Here is a 22,894-nt window from a genome sequence, read left to right on the forward strand (position 1 = left end):
AGTCAGGTTACTTTTCAGCTCAAGTAGAAAAGATTCAATCGACTTCAGTACTCTTGAATCTAGAGCGATGTAATTGGCAAAAATATATATGGTCTCCTAAACTCCTTCCAAAATTCAAATTTTTTCTTTGGAAGTGTGCTCAAAACATTCTACCAACGGGAGGAAACTTAAGAAAACGAGGCCTTCTTGTCAACACGCTCTGTACTAGATGTGGAGAGGAGGAGTCAATCGAACATCTACTCTTCCATTGTAGTTTCGCAGAGGAAGTGTGGGGTATCTGCCCATGGTCAACCGCATTGGAACTCAATTCATATACTTTCTTCAAGACTGCTCTCCAGAACTCTATATCCAAGACGAACCTTCCACCAACGGGAACAAGCTCCAACCTTTTCCCCTGGATCTGCTGGCATATCTAGACCGCTCTCAACTAACTGATCTTTCAAAACAGAAACACAACCGCAAGAGAATTAACCACAAAGACAATAGCTTCACTAAAAGAATGGGATGGAGCTCAGGTTTTGAACCCGCTCACCTCTATCATTATATCCCCTGAGACATCTCCTCGACTCAACCCAACAGAAAACATCATCTGCAGCACCGACGCGGCGTGGGACTCTGATACCAAAACGGCAGGGCTGGCTTGGATCTTCACAGATCAGGCATCGACAGTGGTGGCTCGAGGATGCTCCTTCCAAGAGCATGTATCTTCTCCCCTCATGGCGGAAGCGCTATCAATCCGATCTGCCCTTGAGCACGTGGCATCCATCCATCCATCTCTCACATATCTGGCTTCGATCAGACTGCAAGGAGCTTGTACAAGCCATCGGCGATCTATAGAGCTCTATGGAGTTCTTGCAAACATTGAATCGTTAATCAGTTCATATTTTGCCTTTCTGCATGTTTCCTTCATTCCTAAAAATCTCAATTGGGTTTGCAGACACTTTTGCTAAAGCCTGCCTTTGTAACAAACTCTCTTTTTGGCTTAGCCTTTTGCTAAAGCTCATTTTCTAATATATTCAGTTGTTCAAAAAAAAAGAGACTCATTCTAGAGTTGAGTGGGGCACAATGTAGTCTTTTATCCAAAAGATCTAAACACTACATATACATATCCATATCAAAAGAGAATTATATCATTGAGCCTGGGGCACGTGCCACACCTGCTCAAACCGTGGATCCGCTTCTGATGAGAACCATTGCTTGCTAGAGGCAGAAACAGTGTTTTAAAAGCCACTGTTGCCAGAGGCGGAGTTCGAACATCTGGAAGCAATCGCCGGTGACTGATCCGACAAGATATTATCTCTCTCTCTGTAAAAGATTTTGATGAAAGAAGAGAGAGAGAGTCCTGACACTAGGTTCTATGATAACATGAGACCCAGGGGTAGGGGCGTACAAGTGTAGTTCCAATAAACCTTGTTCCATTGCAGTCGAAATACAACGGTTGACACGGGCGGATTCATCCTTGTAACTCTTGGTCCTAACTCCACGACACAGAGAGAATGTCTTGATGGCGGGAGAGTTGCGTAGCAGAGCAAGTGTCTTGTCTACGAAATCAGAGAAGCGTTGTGAACCTTTTTTTGCTTCTTCTTCGTTGGGATAGACAACCTTCAACTCATCAAAACTAAGGCTGTCTACGAGAGACAGCAGATTCCTCCACCTCTTGGACAAAACCGATGTGGAAGCAGCCACTTTTGTCGGAACTAGAGACAGGATTTTGCCAAGTATCTCATCTGGCAAACTGCTGATTGAATCCCCCATACAAAAATATATAGACGTAGAACGCACAGCGTTCTTATAACCAAAAACAAAACAGATGAAAAAAACCTAGTCGACGCGCAGTTTGAATACTAGTACATATATAGTTTCCAAATATCACGTTTTTTTCTATTTTTGTTTGTTATATATTTTTTTCTATCTATCTTATTAAAACAGAAACATTCTAACTTCTTCTAGGTAGATTTTTAAGTTGGACATCACATTATTATTCTTATCTTAACCTTTCATTTATTTTTTTCCTTAAAGAGTTTAATATCAAGCATGTGCCCTCTAACTCCACCGTAACTATCATTTTTACTTTCACATTTTTTACTATTCTTTCCTTGAACATTATTAACAAAACTCCTAATCTCCACCGTAATTTATTAACAAAACTCCTAAACTCCACCGTAAACTATTAACAAAGTATCTATTCTTTTTTTTTTTGAAACCACAAAGTATCTATTCTTTCGTTACAGTTTACTGACATTATCATATTTATATAGTACAAATATATTATTAACAAAGTATCTATTCTTTCGTTACAGTTTACTGACATTATCATATTTATATAGTAAAAATATAACAATCCCTCTCTTCTATTATATTCAAAGAATACAACAAATGTCTCCAATATAAATATTACATATAAATATTACACGAGTCTGCATTCTTACAATTAAATATATAAAAGAATTGATGGATCCAAATAAATATTAACAATGTTATTAAAAATATAAACGAGTCCGAAACGAGTCATTGTACAATTTTAATATCTTGGTCCAATTATCTCCCATAACAATGGATTCAATTAACCAAATAATTGAGGAATATGTTTGAACCACATCGGTACTTTTTTGAAACTCAATACTAAAGATATCAGAATATATTTTTCCTTGATGCTCAAATAATGAATATACATTAAATATAATAACTTGACGTATATTCTTATTTCAATAATAGATATATCAGTTTATTCTTTAAAAATAATCGATTATGGGAAAGCCCCTTCACCAAGTTGTGAATATACACTAAATAGAATAATTAAACGTATATTCTTATTTCAATAACATAAACATCAATTTAAACTTAAGATACTAAAATCCGATTGACAAGATATCATAAATATGGGAAACCTCTTTCTCCAAGTTTATTTTACTTTTACCTAAAATCTCGGTGTCATGGGATTATGTATTTATGTTTTTCTAACTTAATAGGTAACTTGACGTATTTATGGGATTTCAATAACAGAAACATCAATTTAAATTTAAGAAGATCTCCGTGGCAATCAACTACGCACAATCAAATCTCGGATTTTGTATTTATTGTATCTAACTTAATAGGTAAGGGAATATTCATTTCCTCCCACCAAAATGTGTCCATAAAAAAATGAAAACAAACATTTGTTTAACACATTAGAGTGCATCCTCGCTGAACTATCTATTGCCTTTGACGGTTTATGGATGTTTGATATTTGTTTAACGATTAGTTCATTATTATAAGGATTTGTGCTATACAAATAAATTGAAGTATAAATGGCTGGGCTTTGGTCCAGTTTCGGATGGGCTTAAGCCCATGTTTCAATATACCGAAAAAAGTAAAAGTTAAAATCATATAACTTTCTTTTCTAATAATATATCACCAATCAAGCCATCTTGTATAATTTGCTTTTAAAAATGTAGATTTCATTCACTCCAAAATATGATATAATCCTATTTTTAAATATTAAAATACTATTTCCTCTATAACAAATAACACTCGAAAACATTAAAATTAAAATAGAACTCATTCTTCTATTACTTTTCCGAAAAAATTATAGAAGTGAATTGAAAATGATAAGAACATTAATAGAAATTGTATAACTTTTCTGCACTTAGATTTATTAAAAAAACACATTGTCATTTTTTAATTTATTGAATTTTTGCATACAAATTCATAATACTTTTCTATTAATAAAAACAAATTGAATCTATAAAAAAAATCCGATTAATACAGTTTCATTTAAATTATTTTACCAATATAAAACATTTATATATCCGCACGGTTAATCTTTGTTGCTATGTTTTAAAGACAAATCAGAAACAATTCATGAGACATATCAGCACTACAATCGGAGAAAAACTCTGAAAATCTAACACAAAAGAAAACAAAAATAAATATAGAATAAGACAAACTTCTCGAAATTATATAAAACTACATTATGTGAAAAAGACAAATCTCAAATTGTATTAACTACTATAGAATATATGTTATGCGTTAAAACAAATTAAATCCCGCCCGGTCGGGCGGGTCATGATCTAGTAATCATATAAAATTGGATTTCTATAATTTATTAATTGATATTATATCAGATTTATCATAAAGATTAATTGTAATAATATCTGTCCATGAGAATCCTTATTTCCTTCATGATTTAGATGAGCTTCTCAGTTTTTTCTGCAGACTTTTTGTATAAGACTATTAGTCTAAGGTTTAACGTTTGATTACAATTATCATAAACCATCAATAAAATTACACATATTCCTGTTCAGAATCGAACCAGGGACCTTCAATTCGTTTTCATTTGTAAATGTATTGTGGGATAGAGAGGATTTATGAACAAAATGATCTACAAGAGAAAAAATATTATAAGCAAAGTTAGCTTGAGAAATCTGGTTACATGCTTATTGCTAAGTTTATATTCACTCTGTAACAATCTGTTCCCACCAAAAGAAAAAGCTGGATACAATACAACCAACAAAACAATAAAAAGACAAAAACTGTGTATCTGCCTGTATATTATCAAGAAAAATCATTGGACTTGTGTAGCTCACCAGTTTGTTGTAACTCTACAACTTTCTCATATCTCACATCCTCTGTGAACCTCTTAGGGATGAAACAACGACCACCAAATCTCTGCTGCAAGAAAACCAAAACAGCGAAAAGGAAACCGACGCAGAGGATAATGACATCCCACGCAGTGGAGTAATAGTCCACTTTGTGGCTTGCATAGATGAACGACCAGTCGAGTATCTTCCCGTAGCTGTGACTTCTGTAGAGATCATAAGCATGAGGTAGCAACCGAACGAAGCTGTGTCCAACGTAAAACGAAGCGGCAAGAGACTTTGCATCCGAGTTGCTGAACCCAATGAAGAGTATCTGAGGGAGAAGGAAGGCGTCAAGCATCAAACCTCCGTAAGACTTCAGATCTTTCCACAGAGAAGGACGCTTGAAAGAGCGTTTCAACGTCACGGGACGGTACAAGAGGTTCCGTGACGACCGCGGCTTCCCTATGTACACCACTCTTTTAGGTGTTCTGTTACGGTTCACTAGCCAAGCTATCAATCCGCCTGAGATGTAGAGAGGCAAACACACGTAAGACACCATCTTCTCTGCGTTCCACACGTTGTCACGGTGCTGCTGCTGCTCCGGTGTTTTTCTAGCGCTCCAAGCTAGCTGGAGAAGACGGCACTCGAGTAAGAAAGCAATCATCGTCACTATCCTCACCACAATCTCCTTGGCTTCAAGCCATCTATCGTTCTCGAAGAACAAGCTCTCCTGGTTATTACCGCTTTTGAAGAGCTCTTCGAAGTTCAACAGAAGAGGAATCATGTGACCGAGCACGAGAAGCGTCAGCATTGTCACGGAGATGAAAGGAAGCGTTTCTTGATGCTTATTCATATGGTAAAGCTGCAACCCAACGAAGAGACACGAGAGCGTGTTGGATATTAAAACCATAGCAATCTCCAAAATGCATTCTCCAAACAGATTCTTTAGCTTGATGAACGTAGATGGACCTAGACACAACCTCCATATGTCCAACGTAAAGCGGATCTATCTTCTCCCGTGTGCTCTCTATTGCTCCTTTTAACCGGTCATCGCTTCTCGAATCAACCGGAGAGAACTTGAATCTGATCGCGAGACTGCAATCCACCATAGCTTAACCGATTGACATCCAACCATACATAACTCACCTGTATCCCTATCATACGTTCCCTCTGCATAGATATCTCCACGAGATTCAGACACAGGATTCAAGAAACGGATCTTGTAAGTGATGTTGGTGAAGCTTTTGGTGACAACATTCACAGGGATTCCACTTACCCCAGCAGCACCTTGCCCACGAACCAAGAGATCACGGTACAGTCTATCTCCAATGAAGTAAGGGCTTGCACGAGCAGATCTCAACACATTGTCTCCTCCAGACACCGACATGACAAATCTCATGTCTGAAGTCTGAGCATCAGGGTAATGCTTCCCTTTGCTTTTGGACCGGCTCTCGCATAGCTTACTCACTCTCTCCCTCTCTGTATACTCATACCTCAGACCAGAGAAACGCGGGAAAAGGTTGAATTTCAACCCCGACAATCCATGTCGTGTGTTTTCATACCCAAACAAAGAAGCAGTGCATATACATACCTAAACTAAGATATTTTAAAAATTTCCAACCCGAACTTAGTTCCGTAATGTGAAATCCGACATTGACTAACGTTTTGTTAATTCACCGTTAAACCCTGCTTAATCAGATAATATGTGGCATATTGATTTAATCAAAGACAAATCAAAACGACGTCGTTTGATTCATTAATCAAAACGACGTCGTATTCAATTGGGAGAAAATCAAAATTAAAAACCCTAATCTCCTTTGTTCTTCTTCTTCGACTCACGACTCTCACTTCTCTTTCTCTCAGACCCGAACTCGAACCAGAGACAACAAAGCTAACCTACAAGGAGAGAGAGGTGAGAGTCGTGAGTCGAAGAAGAAGAACAAAGGAGATTCGAGTTTTTAATTTTGATTTTCCCTCAATTGAATACGACGTCGTTTTGATTAATGAGTCAAACGACGTCGTTTTGTTTTGTCTTTGATTAAATCAATATGCCACATATTATCTGACTAAGCAGGGTTTAACGGTGAATTAACGAAACGTTAGCCAATGTCGGATTTCATCTAAGTTTGGGTTGAAACTTTTTCAAATATCTTATTTTGGGTATGTATATGCACTGCTTCTTTGTTTGGGTATGAAAACACACGACACGGATTGTCGGGGTTGAAATTCACTCTTTTCCAGAGAAACGCCACAACGGTTCGTTTACGCTCTTGAACTCGATTCTTGTTTTATTATCATCACTCCAAAGCTCCCCCAACTACCGGAGCCATGTTTTTAATCGACAAGGAAGCTGGAAACCTCAAACTCAACCTCAGCAAACAGTCACCAACAACAGCGTTACTCAAAGAATCAGTGAAATTCAAGATCCTGCACGCAGCGCCACAGAACCTGTTCCTCTCTACATCCCAACCTCCCTCCGCAACAAGAGTACTCCTCGGATCAAACTAAAACAGCCTCCGACGCTGCTAGCGTTACTCAACGACAAAACCACTCGCATCTTCTCACCATCAAACTAAAAGCTTTTTGAAACTACTAATTTTAGTTAATTGATCTTGGAATAGAAGAGTCAAATATAATTATAAGTAATTTTTAAATAATTATAAGCAATTTATTCTATTAGAATAGGAACATATTATATAAATATTATGTTCAACTATATATTTCATTTTTTGAAAAAGAAACTATGTATTTCATTTATTTAATTATTTTCTAAAATTAAATAAATATTGAACACAAATTTAGTTTAAAAAATTAAATATAAAAGTTGAACTCTAAAAAAAAAACTGAAACAAAAAAAATACAGACGAAGATCGCACAATCTATCTATTTAATTAATAGTGAGATAATTGAGACCGGCACATACCATACAGACCGACATCTTAAACCGGTATATAGAAAAGAACCGGTTGGTTATCTCTGGAATGTTTCTCTGTAGTCACATAAACTTTTTGTTTTCAAATCCTTACAAAAAAACCCCCATAAACCCTTAAACAGCTTCGAGAAATTGTGTAAAGGCAAATCCAATGGCGGTTCTACACCGATTGTTTCGAGCAGCTCGCGTATGGCGCGGATCGCTCTCTCATCCTCCTCCTTCGCACCCACGTGGACGACCCGAGCTTCATCGATGTTTCCATCACGGTACGATTCACACCATTTCTTCTACTGTCTGATTCAAGAATCTGTAAATCTCTTACAAAATTTTGTGATGATCTTCTGATTCTTGATGCGTTTTCGAATGAATTCTTCTAAGAATGGCTACTGTTGAGAAATTTGAGAGCACGAGAAGCTATGATCCTTCCGACTTTCATATGTTGTTCTTTTGTCTTTTTGATTTTTGCTGCAACTTTCAGCATAATTTGAAAGCAAGTGATGTCTTGAGATCTTGCAGCAGCACCTTAAATGATTCTCCATGCTTCTCTATGGCGCCTGCAGATTTTGGTGCTCTCTTTAGCCTTGGAGCGATTAGAGTAGCTTATGCTGATTCTGATGAGGTTTTTGTAACATCAGACATATTAATTAGTTCTTCTATACAACACAGTTACTTGTTTCTGATTATGGTTTAAAACTTGACCACTTTGCAGGCTAATTACAAGTCATCTTCCCCCATAGATCCTCCACCAAACCATGTTGACATTTCCAAGAAAGATGATGTTTTCTAACACACATGGAAACTGAATAACCAGTGTTGATTTAGTCCGTCTATTTAAAATAGTTACGACTACTACTACTACTGATTGTAGTTATATATATATATATATATATATATATATATATATATTTTTTTTTTTGTTGCAGAGTAGTAACAAGTCATCTGTCCCAACAGATCCTCCACCAAACTATGCAGACATTGCCAAGCAAGTAATACTTTTTAAAATGATAACTATTATCATCGTATGTTGTTTTGTTTTTTATCCATATTCAACTAAGTATACTTTCATGCATCTACATGAAGTGGCATAATTCTTCCACAATTTTAAAAAGTTATCAAGCAATTCTACTTGACTACTTGTGTTTGCTAGAAGTAAACAATTATACATAGAATATTTAGTTTTCTTTTAAATCTAGATTATGAATCTAAATTGTTTATTTTTTCTTTTAAGGTAGATTATAATTGGAGCTGAAAGCAAATAAATTTAACTACAAAGACCTGAAGAAATGATAGATCTTACTTACTACTACATTAGTTACAAAACCTACGATGATATCTTAATATATTAGGCATGAATGTCACATCAAAAGTTGGAAAATTTTATAAAAGTGATCAGTCCATGTATCATCAATTATTAATTGGTTTTATTTTGGATGTTCTTCTAGTTAAATATGATACAAGTATCTGATCCACGCCATCCAACTCAATTTATATTTACTATGATTCAAAAATTTTGGTTCATCGGTAATTGCCCAAAATTTACCCAAATATTTTGAGATTAATGGTCAAAGAAACATTGTCTTGAAGGAAATTTAAGGACAAATATCACAATTTTCTTTTGAAGAAATCTTATATATAGGTGAAAGTAACAAATTATCCTTGTATAAGCTATTTTTCCAGCATGAAAAGATGAATGGAGTAAGTGTTTTGGTTTTAAGTTATCATTGATTTGGATGTATGTATTAACATGTTAATGTAGTAAGTGTTTTGGACAATGAGCCGCCTGTGGTGTTTGTTCAAGCGGACTTAGAACGGTACATTTCTGACTCATACGATCCAAGCAATGAATATGTTGTTGTATACAATGAAGAGCATGACGATTGAGATTGGCAAACAGTGCAAGTGCCTGATGAAGAGTTGGGTGGAGAACGGTATGCAACATTGGAAGATGGATCTCATCGGAAGAGAAAGATGTTGGTGTACTGGGGAAAAGAATGAAGAAGTTATCAAGATGTGTGAATTATATCTGTTGGATCCAAGATGAAATACTTTTAGGGTTGGTTCATGGTTGATTTATTTTCAGACTCGTGTGTTTTTTTTTTGAGAAATGTTTAAACTCTACCAGTGTTGAGAAAGTTTACAGACTATTTTTGGTATTACCTATAATGTAAAAAAAAGAGTTATGCTTATGAATTGTGAGATAATTAGAGACGGATAAAAATAGCTTCCATCAAGTTATTTCTAATTATTTCTTAATTTGTTTCATTTCATTTGGTTATGTAAACAAAATAAAACTATCATGTTATAATTACACATTGATTAATAAATAAATTTATTTTCATATAAATTTATATTAAATTTACACTTTTTGAACATAATTCAAATTTACATTTATTACTAAAAATTATGATTTGTATAATATTTTGGAACTTATTCGATTGTTTGACTTATCCAGTCAGCACTTTGACTATTTATTCTTCAGAATATATTTTATTACCAATTTTAAATTGATTTTAATGATGGTAATGGTTATGAACTTGGCTAGACTAAAAAATCACACTTGGGCATACTCTCCTGTTGCCCATAAAAAACTAAAAGCTCTTTTGAAATTACTAATTTTTGCTAATTGATAAGAGTCAAAATGCGAAATTTGAAATTTAATTGTATCTCATTTTTTGCATAGCTTAATCTAATAAATCGCCGAATATAATAATAAACAATTTATTAAAAAATAAAAGCAATTATTTAATTAATAGTGAGATCATTTCAACCGGGGCATACCATATAAACCCATCTCTTAAACTGGTATACTGGTTGAATAAAAAGAAACGGTATATACTGAGAAGAACCGGTTGGTTATCTCTGGAAGGTTCTCTCCTCTGTAATCGCATAAACATTTTGGTTTGTAAAATCTCCTTGAAAACAAAACCTCATAAAACCCTTCCTTGGAGAAATTGTGTAAAGGCAAAATCCGATGGCGGTTCTACACCGATTGTTTCGAGCAGCTCGCGTATCTCTCTCTCACCCTCCTTCGCACCCACGTGGACGACGCGAGCTTCGTCGATGTTTCCATCACGGTACGATGATTCACACCATTTTCTTTTTTTTTGGTTTTCGAATGATCTTCTGATTCTTCTAATTGGTTGTTAAGAATGGGAGCTGTTGAGAAATACCTATGATCCGACTTTTTAATATGCAGGAACCTCCTTTGAGCAGAGTAATTCGAAAGCAAGTGATGTGTTGAGATCTTGCAGCACCTTAAACGATTCTCCATGCTTCTCTATGTCGCCTGCAGTTTTTGGTGCTCTCTTTAGCGTTGGAGTAGCAGCTTATGCTGATTCTGATGAGGTTTTGTAACACACAACATCAGTATATACCTGTTACGTTTTTTTTCCTGATTGTGATTTGAAACTTGACCTCTGTTAGGCTAATTACAAGTCATCTTCCCCCATGGATCATCCTCCACAGCACTATGTAGATGTTGCCAAGAAAGATGAGGTTTTCTTTTAACACATAAAAAACTGAATCACCGGTGTTGATAGATGAATTGGTTCTGTGTAACGATTAGTTTAAAAATTTGATATTATTGCAGGCTAGTGGCAAGTCATCTGTCCCAGCAGATCCTCCACCAAACTATGCAGACATTGTCAAGAAAGAGCGAGCTCGAATCCAAGAGCTAATACTAAGTAAAGGCTCTCAGTATGGTTCTTGCCCTCGGTTCAATGTCTCTGTCAGGGGCCAAAAGGTTTCTGCATTGACATCTTTTTAGACTTTCTCTCTAGTTTTTGATAACTGATTGTGATTTGGAAGTGTATTTTAAAGGCATGATTTTGATTAAGACTGTGTGTTGTGTTGTAGATTACGTTGAAGTTTCAAGTTCCTTCCACATGCGAAGTGGCGCAGTTAATAGCAAACATTGGATCCCAACTAGGAGTTAAAGTCTCAGATCGCACTGGTGGTTCAGACATGATATTGCGCGCTTGGGACAGGTAATGTTCTACAAAAGAATTGTCCTAAAAGCGTTTTTTTTTTGTAAGCCTGATGGATGTCATAAAGCTGAAATGCTACTCCTTTCTTGTTTACTTCAGTCCTGTCGCATGGCAAATCACACTTCAAAGCGTGGAGAAGAAGAAGAAGGAACAAGGAGCAAGTGAGGATGATTCAGATGAAGACCTGTGCATTCTTATCTTTGGCTCCTTACTTAACTCCGATAAAGTGGTAAGCTTCATTTCTCGTTCGGATCAAGACATCAAATCTTAATGATGCTACAAAATGATTTCAGGAAGTTGAGTTTATAAAGAAGGGAAGCCTGACTAGTGAAGAACGCGAGGCTTTTGTTTCAGCTTTGCAAGTATCTGGAACAAAGCCTGGACAAAATAAAGGAAGTGGTAGCGCACGTGATACATCTACGGACAAAACTATTTCTCAATTGGAATCGATGGGAGTGAGAATCTATGGAGTTAACAAACCTCTTGGGGATGATTCTGTCGATGAGATCTCGTGGGACAATATCGCTGGATATGATCAGCAAAAGCGGTAAGCTTCGGTTTATATACTTTTGTTCTTCTATCCCATAAAGTTGCTATATAATAGCTTCTTATCATGATGCAGAGAGATAGAAGACACGATACTGATGGCTCTTCATAGTCCTGAAGTATATGATGATATAGTACGTGGTACACGTTGTAAATTTGAATCGAACCGACCCCGAGCTGTGCTGTTTGAGGGTCCGCCAGGTTAGCCAAAAGAAGAGAGAGTGTATTTTTTTGTAGACATCTTGTGCAATATTGCTGATAGTCCATTAAACTCTAAACTTAGGAACTGGGAAGACATCTTGTGCGCGTGTCATTGCTAATCAAGCAGTGAGTATTCTAGAACCTGCTCTCTTTTTAAGGATTTGAACACTTGAGCCCTAACCATTTGGCAATTTGGTGTCAGGGCATACCGTTGCTGTATGTTCCGCTTAAAGCTGTAATGTCAAAGTACTATGGTGAAAGCGAGCGGCTTCTTGGGGCTGTGTTTTTACAAGCAAACGAGCTCTCTGATGGTGCAATTATATTTCTTGATGAGGTGAAGTAAACATTTTCTCCTTTCAAGATTCGACCATGAATTAGAAAAATTCACTTGTCTAAGTAACGTTTCAGATCGATGCCTTTGCAATCTCTCGTGATAGTGAGATGCATGAAGCAACACGTAGAGTTTTATCGGTACTACTAAGGCAGGTAAGCCGCACAAGATTGTTAATACCACATATCCACTAGAGACTACCTGTTGTCGGTTATGCTGAATCTGCTTCGTCTATGTTTTTTTCTGCAGATTGATGGATTTGAACAGGACAAGAAAGTGGTTGTGATTGCTGCAACCAATAGAATACAAGACCTTGATCCTGCTTTGATCAGGTAACGCAATTAAACCTCTTAAAACCGGTTTCAAGTCATGGCTGCAGTATCCTGACCAGTGTCCTCTATGTGTATATCTGTAGCCGGTTCGATTCCATGATAATGTTTGGCTTACCTGACTTACAAACCCGTCAAGAAATCATCGCCCAGTACGCAAAACAACTCTCAAAGCCTGAACTAGTCCAGCTTGCACAGGCCACAGAAGCGTAAAGTCTTTTTAACTGTTAATTTTTTTAACATAATCATGTTAAAGTTTGTAATGAATCCACACGGACTTTTGTTTTTTTGTTTGGTTATGCAGAATGTCAGGCAGGGATATTCGAGATTTATGTCAAGGAGCAGAACGAACATGGGCTTCAAAGGTTAAAACTCTCGTCTTCTTCTGCATTTGGTTAAATGCTACATAAGTGCAGACGTTAACCTTTTATGCGTTGTTGAATGTATTAGTTGATTCGTCGAGCAAAAGCAATTGGGCTAGAACAACAACAACAACAAGTGACTCTCCCTCCGATACAAGAGTACTTGGAAAGCGCCGAAGCTCGACGCAGAGCTCTTCGCAGTGTGGCAGAGCAGAGGGAACATAATTTGGCTGCTCGTTCCAAGAAGCCTTTGCTAGATTTTGAGTGACAGATATAACATTTGATAAACCATAACTTAGGAACAATAACATATGTATACAAGGCAGTTTTGTTTCTGTTTCATTGCATTTTACTTCTTGTCTAGGTCAAAGCTTGAGCATGTTGTTAAAGATGCTCAGCTGAACTTTAAGCAAGAGCTCTTGTATCAAAAGATTAGCATACTATCGAATTTTTATCTTTCATACGACAGTAGTTAGTTTGGACGCCTTGAGACGAGACGAGAACTAGTTTTAATTTCAAACGGCGTCGTATTAAGCAGTCGAGACATCGTAAGCTAAATTTACTTCCCTTTGACCGAAACCTTCCTCAAACCGAAAGTCTCTCTCAGACAGACTCTGCACTTACCAAACAAGAGTGTATCAGCACCTCGAAGGTAAACCTTGCTGCCGCGGCTGGATATTGTTTCTCAGTTTTACTTGAAAATTTTCTCTGAGAGCAAACGCTTTTTGACTTTTCCATCTTTAATTCTCGCACGGGTACAATCAATTGCGTTGCTTCGAAACTGTTCGACGAAATGCCTGAATGAGTGTATGATCTTGTCTTTCTTTGTTTTCAGGGTTCACAGGTTTTGGTCTGTTCTGATACGCGGCAGCCATGGATGGTAAGTGAATGATTTTTGAGAAATGGAAAAAAAAATAAATTAATCTGTTTTGCTTCAAGAAAGGCCGTTTCTTTCTGTTATTGGTGCAATTAGACTGCAAAGTGATGAAATGGACATTTTTGGCAGCTTAATGAAATATGATCATGAAATGAAATGAAATTTTACAAAACGTTTATGGTGTTTGCGGGTAAAACCTTGTGTTGGTTGCTAGTTTTAAGTTAAATTTTGTTCTAAAACTTCTTAGTATATAGCTCGTTTAGGCCACAATCTGCGTCACCATTTTGTGCATTCTTATTCTGGAAAAATTGAATTTGAGGTCCCTTTATGACGAGAGTTTTTGGATTGTGAGTCCATTTTTATATATGTATATGAGAGAAGTTGTAACACTGGTGATTACTATTCCTCAGTTGATTCACAGCCAATGATGGAAGAAACCATACTGGTCGGTGACGACCTAATGATGGGTCCTCCATCTCCTGTCATCCCTCCTGAAATTGCTTCACATGTCCTCCAAGGTGTTGAACTCTGCGATGGTATTTTGAGGAATCTATTCCTATGTAAGTCTCCTGTTTACCTGTTACAAACTCAGTGTATTTTCGTTTTGGGTTATAAAGATGACATTCCATCTGTCAGTCAGTGTATAGAATTTGATTATGTTTCTTGGGTTTCAGGCTTGCAAATTAATGATATTGAACCATTTTGCCAAGATGAGCTTGCCTTGTATCGACAGTGTGCTGAAAACAGGGTAATGTTATCTTTCTCCACATCAACCCTCTTCTCAGATTATATTTATGTATTCATCATATCTCATATTCATTTCTTTGAGTTTTTTTTGTTTGTTATAATCTTCTTTTTTTCTCTAGGACAAGGTATTGAGAATAAGGCTTCAAGAGAGCGAATACAAGTTAGGATCGTCAATGCCTATTGATCTTGCTAAGGAAAGGATTACTCAGCTTGAAGCTGAAGCCACATCACTAGAAAGGTACTCTTTCTTGAACATTGTGTAGTGACACAGAATTTTCAGATATAACATCAAGCTCATTGTTTTGGATAATATTTATGAGAAGAGTTTGTTTCTGGAATCTCACAAACTGCTAGTAATCCAAATGTTGACTAATATTCTTTTTATAATCATCAGGCACTTGATTCTAGCAAGTGGAGCTGAAGGAATTGAAGGATTTCGTCGGAGATGGAGTTTGCACGGTCGTATGACGGATATCAAGTACTGTAAAGATACCTTATCTTATAGAATAGCAATATTCATTATCACTAACATGCTGCATGCGACTAGTTGAACCCATAAACATTACCGAAACTGCTTTTACGTTTCTGACTTGCTGTTTCTACATCTCTATGTGTAACTGTTTTATTCCCTGTATGTGGTGAACTCTGTTTGATTTGAGTCTACTTGTTAGCTTAAAGCCAAGGTTCTTTTTCATTTCATGGATGTGACAGGAAAAGACTGGAGTCACTGAAGCAAGGAATGGAAAATAGGAAAAAGGAAGCGCATGATCAGCCAGCGAAACCTTCTACTTGGAAGAGATGGTTTCTTTGGTGAAGCTTTTGTCATTTTACTAGCATGCTCCAGAGTGAATCATCATACATTCTAAAACAAAATAATGCATTTATGGTGCAGATTGCTTCCCAATGTAACCATATTTTTGGATGGATAAGTAAAAATTATTTACTTAAAGCACTTTTGTGGATTGTGATATTAGAGACGCTTCTAAAATAAACCAAAAATATGATGCTCACAAGTCACCAAACAAACTTGGGACCTTAGTGTTGATCCTTGATAGTAGAAGACATTGTTGTCTTAACAAGCTTGTGATATTGAGTGCAATTAGCCAAGACATATGAGCAGAACATCAAACTCCTTCTGTAAGTTACAGATATGAACCGGATTTCATGAATAACATCCTCTCAGGTAAACATTTAGTTTAAAAGAACTTGTCTACATAGAAACTGGGTTGACAGAAGATTCTTTTTTTTCTTAGTTATAATCTAATTTTGAATCATTCTGAAATTTTGTTGCCATCCATCACTGTCTTCCAAGAAGCATGCATGTGACCTCTTATCTAGTAATGTCGGTAGGCTAAGATTCGGTTCCTTCTGGTTTTGATAGAGAGCCAGTTTCGTACCAACCAAAAAAAAATCTAAAGCTTCGTACTCTTTTTTGTTTAGACATGCGGTTTTGAACCGAAAACATTCCAAATCAAATTGAAATGTTCAGCTATAAGTTCTGAACCGATATCACATTTCGAAATTAATTCGGTTATCAGTTCACCCATCAGCTAATTGCCTAATTCAGTTTTTCTAAACTGAGACTAAACCGATTCATCCCAATATTTCTAACCAACAACCACCTTAACCAAACCGAATTGAACCGTAAACCGAAGTAACACAACAACCATCTCATTTGTACATTTGATTTTGGATCCACGTTAGTCTACCACTCTACCTTATAGAAGTATACTTACATGGAAAATGTGTATTTTTGTATGTATATCGATTATATGTAGTAAGTGGATGCTTAATTTTGACTCAATGAAGATCCATCGAATAGCCGTTCGCCGTAAAAAAGAAAAAAAAAATCCATCGAAGAAAGATGATGTTGATGAGATATTCAATCAAGCTAGACAACTTGGAGCCGTTGAAGGACCTCTTGAGACTCCTTCTTCTTCGAGTTCCAGAAGCTTTACAGGAACAGGGAGGTTGCTTTCTGGTGGAGAAAGTGTTTCAACTGCTCCTCCTCAACAGCCTGACCCTGTGGCTCACACCATTATCTTCTGGTCTGATGGTTTCACCATTGATGATAGTCCTTTGAGGAAGTTGGATGATCCAGACAATGCTTCTTTTCTCGAGGTACTACACCTGAACCAAAATGTCCTCTTGTCCTTTCTCTGTTTGACTTATGTTTTTTTGTTCTGTAGAGTATTCGAAAGTCTGAGTGTCCAAAAGAGCTTGAGCCTGAAGATAGAAGAGCTCCTGTACATGTCAATCTGATGCGAAGGGAAGAGAAATGTCCAGTTAGTGTTCTCTCCTCTCTATACTCATATCCATACATCATCAACCAACAACATGTAATGTCTTGTTTCATCTCATTTGTAGGAAAGAGAGAAGCCTAAGGTTTCATTTCAGGGTGTTGGAAGGACTCTTGGTGGTACCTCATCGGTGGCTCCTGAGTTGCATAACTGTTATTATAATCAAGAAAATGTATGCATCTCTGTAAGCTACTTCTACGCAGCATAAATGGGTTTTGGGAGGAAAAGACTTGTCGTTATAGATTTCTTAATTTGTTGAAAACAATATTTTCATTATGCGTTTTGGGGTTATTCATGTTTTCAGTTATATATTTTTCTGTATCCGTTTGGTAAGTGTATAATGAAATGTCATCTTGATGGTAACAATGATTGTATATGACTAGTTTGCTAGGAACTAGGTACCAGTTATATAGATTATAATAAACTTGTTGAGTATAATAGGAAATATGTTACTTTTAGCAATTATTTAGCTCACTAATTAAGTTTCTTTTTGGCAAAAAGTATACAGTAGATTTTTTTTTTTTTGGCATTTTCTTCTATATATACTAGGTCACGAACCCGTGCGATGTCGCACGGGGCTCATTTTATAAAAACAAATATATCATACTTTATAACTAATATTTTTATACAAATACTGTTTATTTTTGTTTTCAACAAACTCATTGTAACAAAAGTTACAATATATATTTCATGTGTCTATATTCATTTATAGATGCTACTAAAAATTATATTTGTTTTACAATTTTTAGATTATAATTTAGTTAAAATATGTACATATCACATCTTTTCGATTTAAAATAGTCGCATATTTAAATATAAAGAGTTGTATCTATTCTATTAATTTTCTAGCATGACCAGTTGATATTAGTTGTGTCCACTTTTTAAATTTTACTTTTTAATAACTAACTACCATTAATCACATATAAATATACTCCAATACCTACACGTAATTCTTCAGTTTATTAAAACTTCTCCTTCCTATATTCTAGGAAAATAATTTTTGTTCAATTTATAATCCACGTTTCTGAATAACAACCGCCAGTATTTGGCATGTAATTATCTATAACTATTCTTTGATTCCCCATGCCTCATACCATTATGTATATATATAATATCAATAACAATTAATAGCATTTATATTACTATGTTTACATATAAATAAATAAATATGCCAACTTCTGTTTTAAATTTATGGATAAAAATATTTGGGTAATTTGATTAATAAATAGTATTTTAGTATATATAGTTATTTAGAAACTAAATATAATTAATATTTGTGGGTATATAATTTTATTTTAAAAATTTGGATGTATTTGGTTTACGGTTTAGTTCCGGTTCAAAAGGCGGGTATATTTGAAAAAATTGATTTGCGGATACGGATTATGAATATTTTATTTGGAAGGGTGCGGGTTGGTAGATTTTGGATTGCAGGTACCCGCCAATCCGAAAAGTATTTAAAAAATGAAAAGAAAAGTAATTTTTTTTTAAAATATGGTAATTTAAAAAAAAAATTAAAATATATAATTTTTATTATAAATATATATTTTATAATAATTAAATTAAATAATCATTTTATAAAAAATTTATAACCCGCTGATAACTGTCAAATTAAATGGGCGGGTGCCAGTACAAATTATTTGTTTGCGGGTTGTGCAAGTCATATTTTTTGACCAAAACAAAATTAAAATCCGCGGGTTGGCGGGTTCGACCGGCAACTCAGCCCTAAAAGAGCGTATACCGGATCTGCCAAATTAAATGGGAGGGTTCCAGTAAAAATTATTTGTTTACGTGTTATGCGGATCATATTTTTGACCAAAACAAAACTAAAACCCGCGGGTTAGCGGGTTCGACCGTCAATCCAGCCCTAACAGAGCATATTCAACCATATGTTTTTTAATTAAAACTTATCATAGTTTACATATCTTTTAAAATTATTGGTTTAATTTATTTTAAATTAAATTAAAACAAAACAATATTATTAAATCTGATTAACTAATAAGAAAAATAATATTTCAGTTTTTAAATAAATAAAAATGTCATTATTTTAGGCATATATACTTAGTATTAATGTGAGATCCAATATTATATGAAATAGTTTTTTTTATATGTATAAATTCTGTTAAAAATTTATTATCGTACATTTTAAAAGTTTATGATAGAGGAAAAATACATCTCATTAATTTAAAATAATTTTTTCTTATTTTCAATTTACATTATATTTTCCATCTTTGACTTTAACAATTGTAGAGACGGTAATTTTATTGAACTTCCTTGCTAAGTAATTCTTAACATTTTAAAACACACATAAAACTAATTATTTATACTAACACAAAAAAGTACATGTACCTCGACAAACAAATAAAATTAAATACATAAGAATATAAAATACCAAGAACACAACAAACATATTTTATTATTCTTCCCTCTTGTTCTTTTATTTATGTCTGTTTTTTTTTTCTATTAAAAACAAACATGATAATCTATCTTATTATATAAAACTTGGTTCTTCAAAATTACTAATTAACATGATCGCGATACGTGTCATTAAAATTTTTAAGATTGCGACATGTGTTAATCTATATTATAATTAAAAATATATATTAAGATAATAACAAAAACAAATTTTGTTAAAGAAGTAATTGTAAGTATATCTAATAGTAATTTCCATTTTAAAATCCTAAACAAAACATAGTTGCAAATAATTATTTGATAGTAATTTTCCTTTTAATATTTTTGAAGAGGTTAAAATTTATAATGATATAAAATATACATACTAAGATAAAAAAAACAAATTTGAAATAATTTAAATTTAAAATTGATTTAATAGTAAAAAGGAAATTTTTTAAAATACTTATATCTTATGATTAAAAAAAATTTATAGGAAGATAATAAAAATAATTTGTGTTTTAAAAAGTAATTTTTGCACGATTGAGTAAGAAAATATCTGGTGAGTTTTCTTGCATGTTCTTTTACATCTTCGCGTGTTATCTTTTTTTTTGTCGTCACATGAGGAAATAACTAGATATCATGATCTTCACATTAAACTGATGTTGAACTTTTCTAAAAGAATATAATTGTCATGCTGTTATACATTAGTTATTGTTACAATTATACTTAGCCGTTTGTACATATAGATGTAATGGTGAACATGAATCGGATATCCGGATTTTTGGAGATATTCTGATCCGATCCATTTTGTTATAATAATCAATTATTTGATCCAATTCGAACTGTAGCCACACGGATATTCGGTGCTTCAGATATTCAGATAATTTTAGATTTTCGACCGGATATCCGATTCGATCCGAAAAAAAATAAATTAAAATTAGTAAATAAATCATAAATCCAAAAATAAGACAAATAATAATAACATTTTATTACAAAAATAAAAATCTATTACTTTTAAAATTCTAATAAATAACTTAATAAATTTATTAAAAAGTACTATAAAACTTATATACTATATCCAATATAATATTATATAAAATTATATATATATATATATATATATATATATTTATACGTCTTTACATACATGTATATGTATTCATATAACGGATCATATCAGATATTCATTCTAATAATATTAGTATTTTGTTATTTGCTTCATTTCCTTAGAGATATTGCATATAAGTATTTTCTTTGCTTCGTAGAGTTACATATATTTGGAATTTCGGTTCATATCGAAACAGATAAAATCAAAATTTACGGATATTTTGTCCAACTGTTATGCTATTGTGACTAAGTTAATGTGACTATTATGCTTATATGTGATTATGATTATGTGTGTTTATTCTTATCAACATATAAAAATTGGTTATGTTGTTGTAGTTTATGCTACTATGAAATTTAAATCAAAGTGAACGACTTTCCAATGGATTGTTGTAGGTCATGCTATTAAGGAATTTAAATAAAAAAGAAAGACTTTTCAATAGAATAATGTTATGAATAACTCGCCTATACAACATGAATATTGAAGCTGAAATCCTAACCAGAAGTTATGTGGAAAAACAGATTTGTATTCCTAGAATAAGTCTCATACCGACATATGCAAGATGACCTTTCAAAATGAAAAGACTTCAATTTTCTATAAGAGTGTTCTATAAAATGACTATCAACCAGAGTTAAGGTCAAAGCTTAAAAAGTTGGTCTATTTGTCAAGTCCAGTCTTACAATTATATGTCGCACTATCAAGAGTCACTACAACTGGAGAACTTCAAATTTTTAAAACATAGCGACAATAGTGTTTTACAAAATATTGTATATAGAAAAGATGTTAAAGTCACATCATGAATATCAAAGTAAATAAATTTGATGTTTTATCTAGAAATATATTCGATATTTAGTTAACTATCGATAAAACATATTGACTGGTGTTATGTAATATTAATATTTTTAATTGTGTCGTTTTTAGTTTGTCTTACACAATATAAACAATATAGAGAGTTCACAGTTATATATATTTCAATTAACTATAGCTAATATTATTTTGAAAAATAATAAAAAGTGAAGTATCTATTAAAAATAAAAATATCAATGTACTATTTAAAATACCATTATTATTAAAATAGAATATCAATTAAAATTTATGTAAGAAAACAGATTATTGTTATTAAAATATCACCATATATACTAAAAATTCAAGTACTAACGTGAGAATAATATTTCTAATCTTTTTATGTGTTCGTGAATTAAAACATCAAATAAAATTCGTGTAACACACGGATCCATATCTAGGAAAGAAAAGAAGGTTTCCTTCTCTTATGTGCGTCCACATAGGAATTCAGCATGGAAACTCGACTCACACAGTGTCGACACGTGTTGCCTGAAGCCAATCCGCACCGTTTGCACTAAATTATTGTCATTGTGGGCTTTGTTCGGGATTGATATATTGTCTGGCCCAAATAAGAAAAAGGTGAGGTTACTACCGAAGAGGTGAAGATAATATTCTTTCTTAAACACATAATTCTTCCACCGACTATAAATCAAATAGATGTAACGTATTCAATATTCATCGTCATGAAATCTTATCATTAATTTAATAATAATCCATCCAGTGTAACACAGTTGGTGCTAAGTTAATAATAATAAAGCAGAAGTACAAAATTTAAGAAGTAAGAACGATAACCTACTCAGTGTCGATCGATATAATGAAGTTACAATCGATCGATGTTGATGAAGTGTTGTCGAGTGATATCGACATGGTCGCATTGGTCGATGGCTAACATACATTCGACACAATGAAGAGACAAACGATATGTGGATATGAAGTGATGTCGATCGATATCGACATAGTATCATTGGTCGATGTGCTGAGCAACCGTCTACTTGGATCTATTTCTGTTTTTTTTTTAAACTAAAACACAATATCAGTAGAACCTCCCTCAGACTTAAATAACACTATAATGGTGTTATCCAGTCAGAGATTGGTGGAGAAATAAATCATGAGTACTCAATTTAACAAGTTATAACGATACACCTGACCAGATTAAGTGTTGATCAATGGAAAAGAGTTACCATCGGTCGATGCAAGTGATGTACTGTCGATCGATATCGACATGTTCTAATCGGTCGATTATCATGGAAATCGTCTACTCGGATCCCTATTCTAAATAGCTAACTTAAATATATTATTAGGACTACCTCTCCTAGACTTAAACAACATTGTTACCAATGTCATACAGCCTAAGGTAGGTGGGAGAATAAATCATAAGGACAATATTT

At 34.1% G+C, this 22,894-nt stretch overlaps 3 protein-coding genes across 4 annotated transcripts; 2 read left to right on the plus strand and 1 right to left on the minus strand.

Annotated features, from left to right (window-relative positions):
* Positions 1–4,407: 4,407 nt before the first annotated feature.
* On the minus strand, positions 4,408–7,497 carry LOC108842842 (uncharacterized). Its single transcript, XM_056994885.1, is given in 7 exon segments — positions 4,408–5,481; positions 5,483–5,667; positions 5,670–6,052; positions 6,791–6,873; positions 6,875–7,074; positions 7,077–7,131; positions 7,483–7,497. Coding segments are annotated over 7 exon segments (1,869 nt in total). The 3' UTR covers positions 4,408–4,533.
* A 2,879-nt stretch (positions 7,498–10,376) lies between these two features.
* On the plus strand, positions 10,377–13,707 carry LOC108826238 (uncharacterized). 2 transcript variants are annotated; one of them, XM_018599623.2, is made up of 15 exons: positions 10,377–10,565; positions 10,688–10,836; positions 10,915–10,986; positions 11,093–11,233; positions 11,347–11,477; positions 11,577–11,706; positions 11,771–12,024; positions 12,100–12,224; positions 12,307–12,350; positions 12,427–12,558; positions 12,633–12,710; positions 12,805–12,887; positions 12,971–13,093; positions 13,189–13,249; positions 13,335–13,707. In XM_018599623.2, exons 1-15 carry the CDS (start codon positions 10,463–10,465, stop codon positions 13,512–13,514), a joined length of 1,806 nt encoding a protein of 601 aa, XP_018455125.2. In that variant the 5' UTR covers positions 10,377–10,462; the 3' UTR covers positions 13,515–13,707. The 2 variants fall into 2 exon arrangements, with proteins under 2 accessions (XP_018455125.2, XP_056849712.1); XM_056993732.1 differs by having other exon boundaries at positions 10,378–10,565; positions 11,081–11,233.
* A 93-nt stretch (positions 13,708–13,800) lies between these two features.
* On the plus strand, positions 13,801–15,824 carry LOC108825579 (uncharacterized). Its single transcript, XM_018598898.2, has 7 exons — positions 13,801–13,898; positions 14,082–14,126; positions 14,534–14,683; positions 14,798–14,871; positions 14,990–15,108; positions 15,265–15,348; positions 15,582–15,824. Exons 2-7 carry the CDS (start codon positions 14,120–14,122, stop codon positions 15,682–15,684), a joined length of 537 nt encoding a protein of 178 aa, XP_018454400.1. The 5' UTR covers positions 13,801–13,898; positions 14,082–14,119; the 3' UTR covers positions 15,685–15,824.
* Positions 15,825–22,894: the final 7,070 nt, after the last annotated feature.

This window comes from Raphanus sativus, chromosome 9, assembly GCF_000801105.2.
Source record: "Raphanus sativus cultivar WK10039 chromosome 9, ASM80110v3, whole genome shotgun sequence".
NCBI lineage: Eukaryota > Viridiplantae > Streptophyta > Magnoliopsida > Brassicales > Brassicaceae > Raphanus > Raphanus sativus.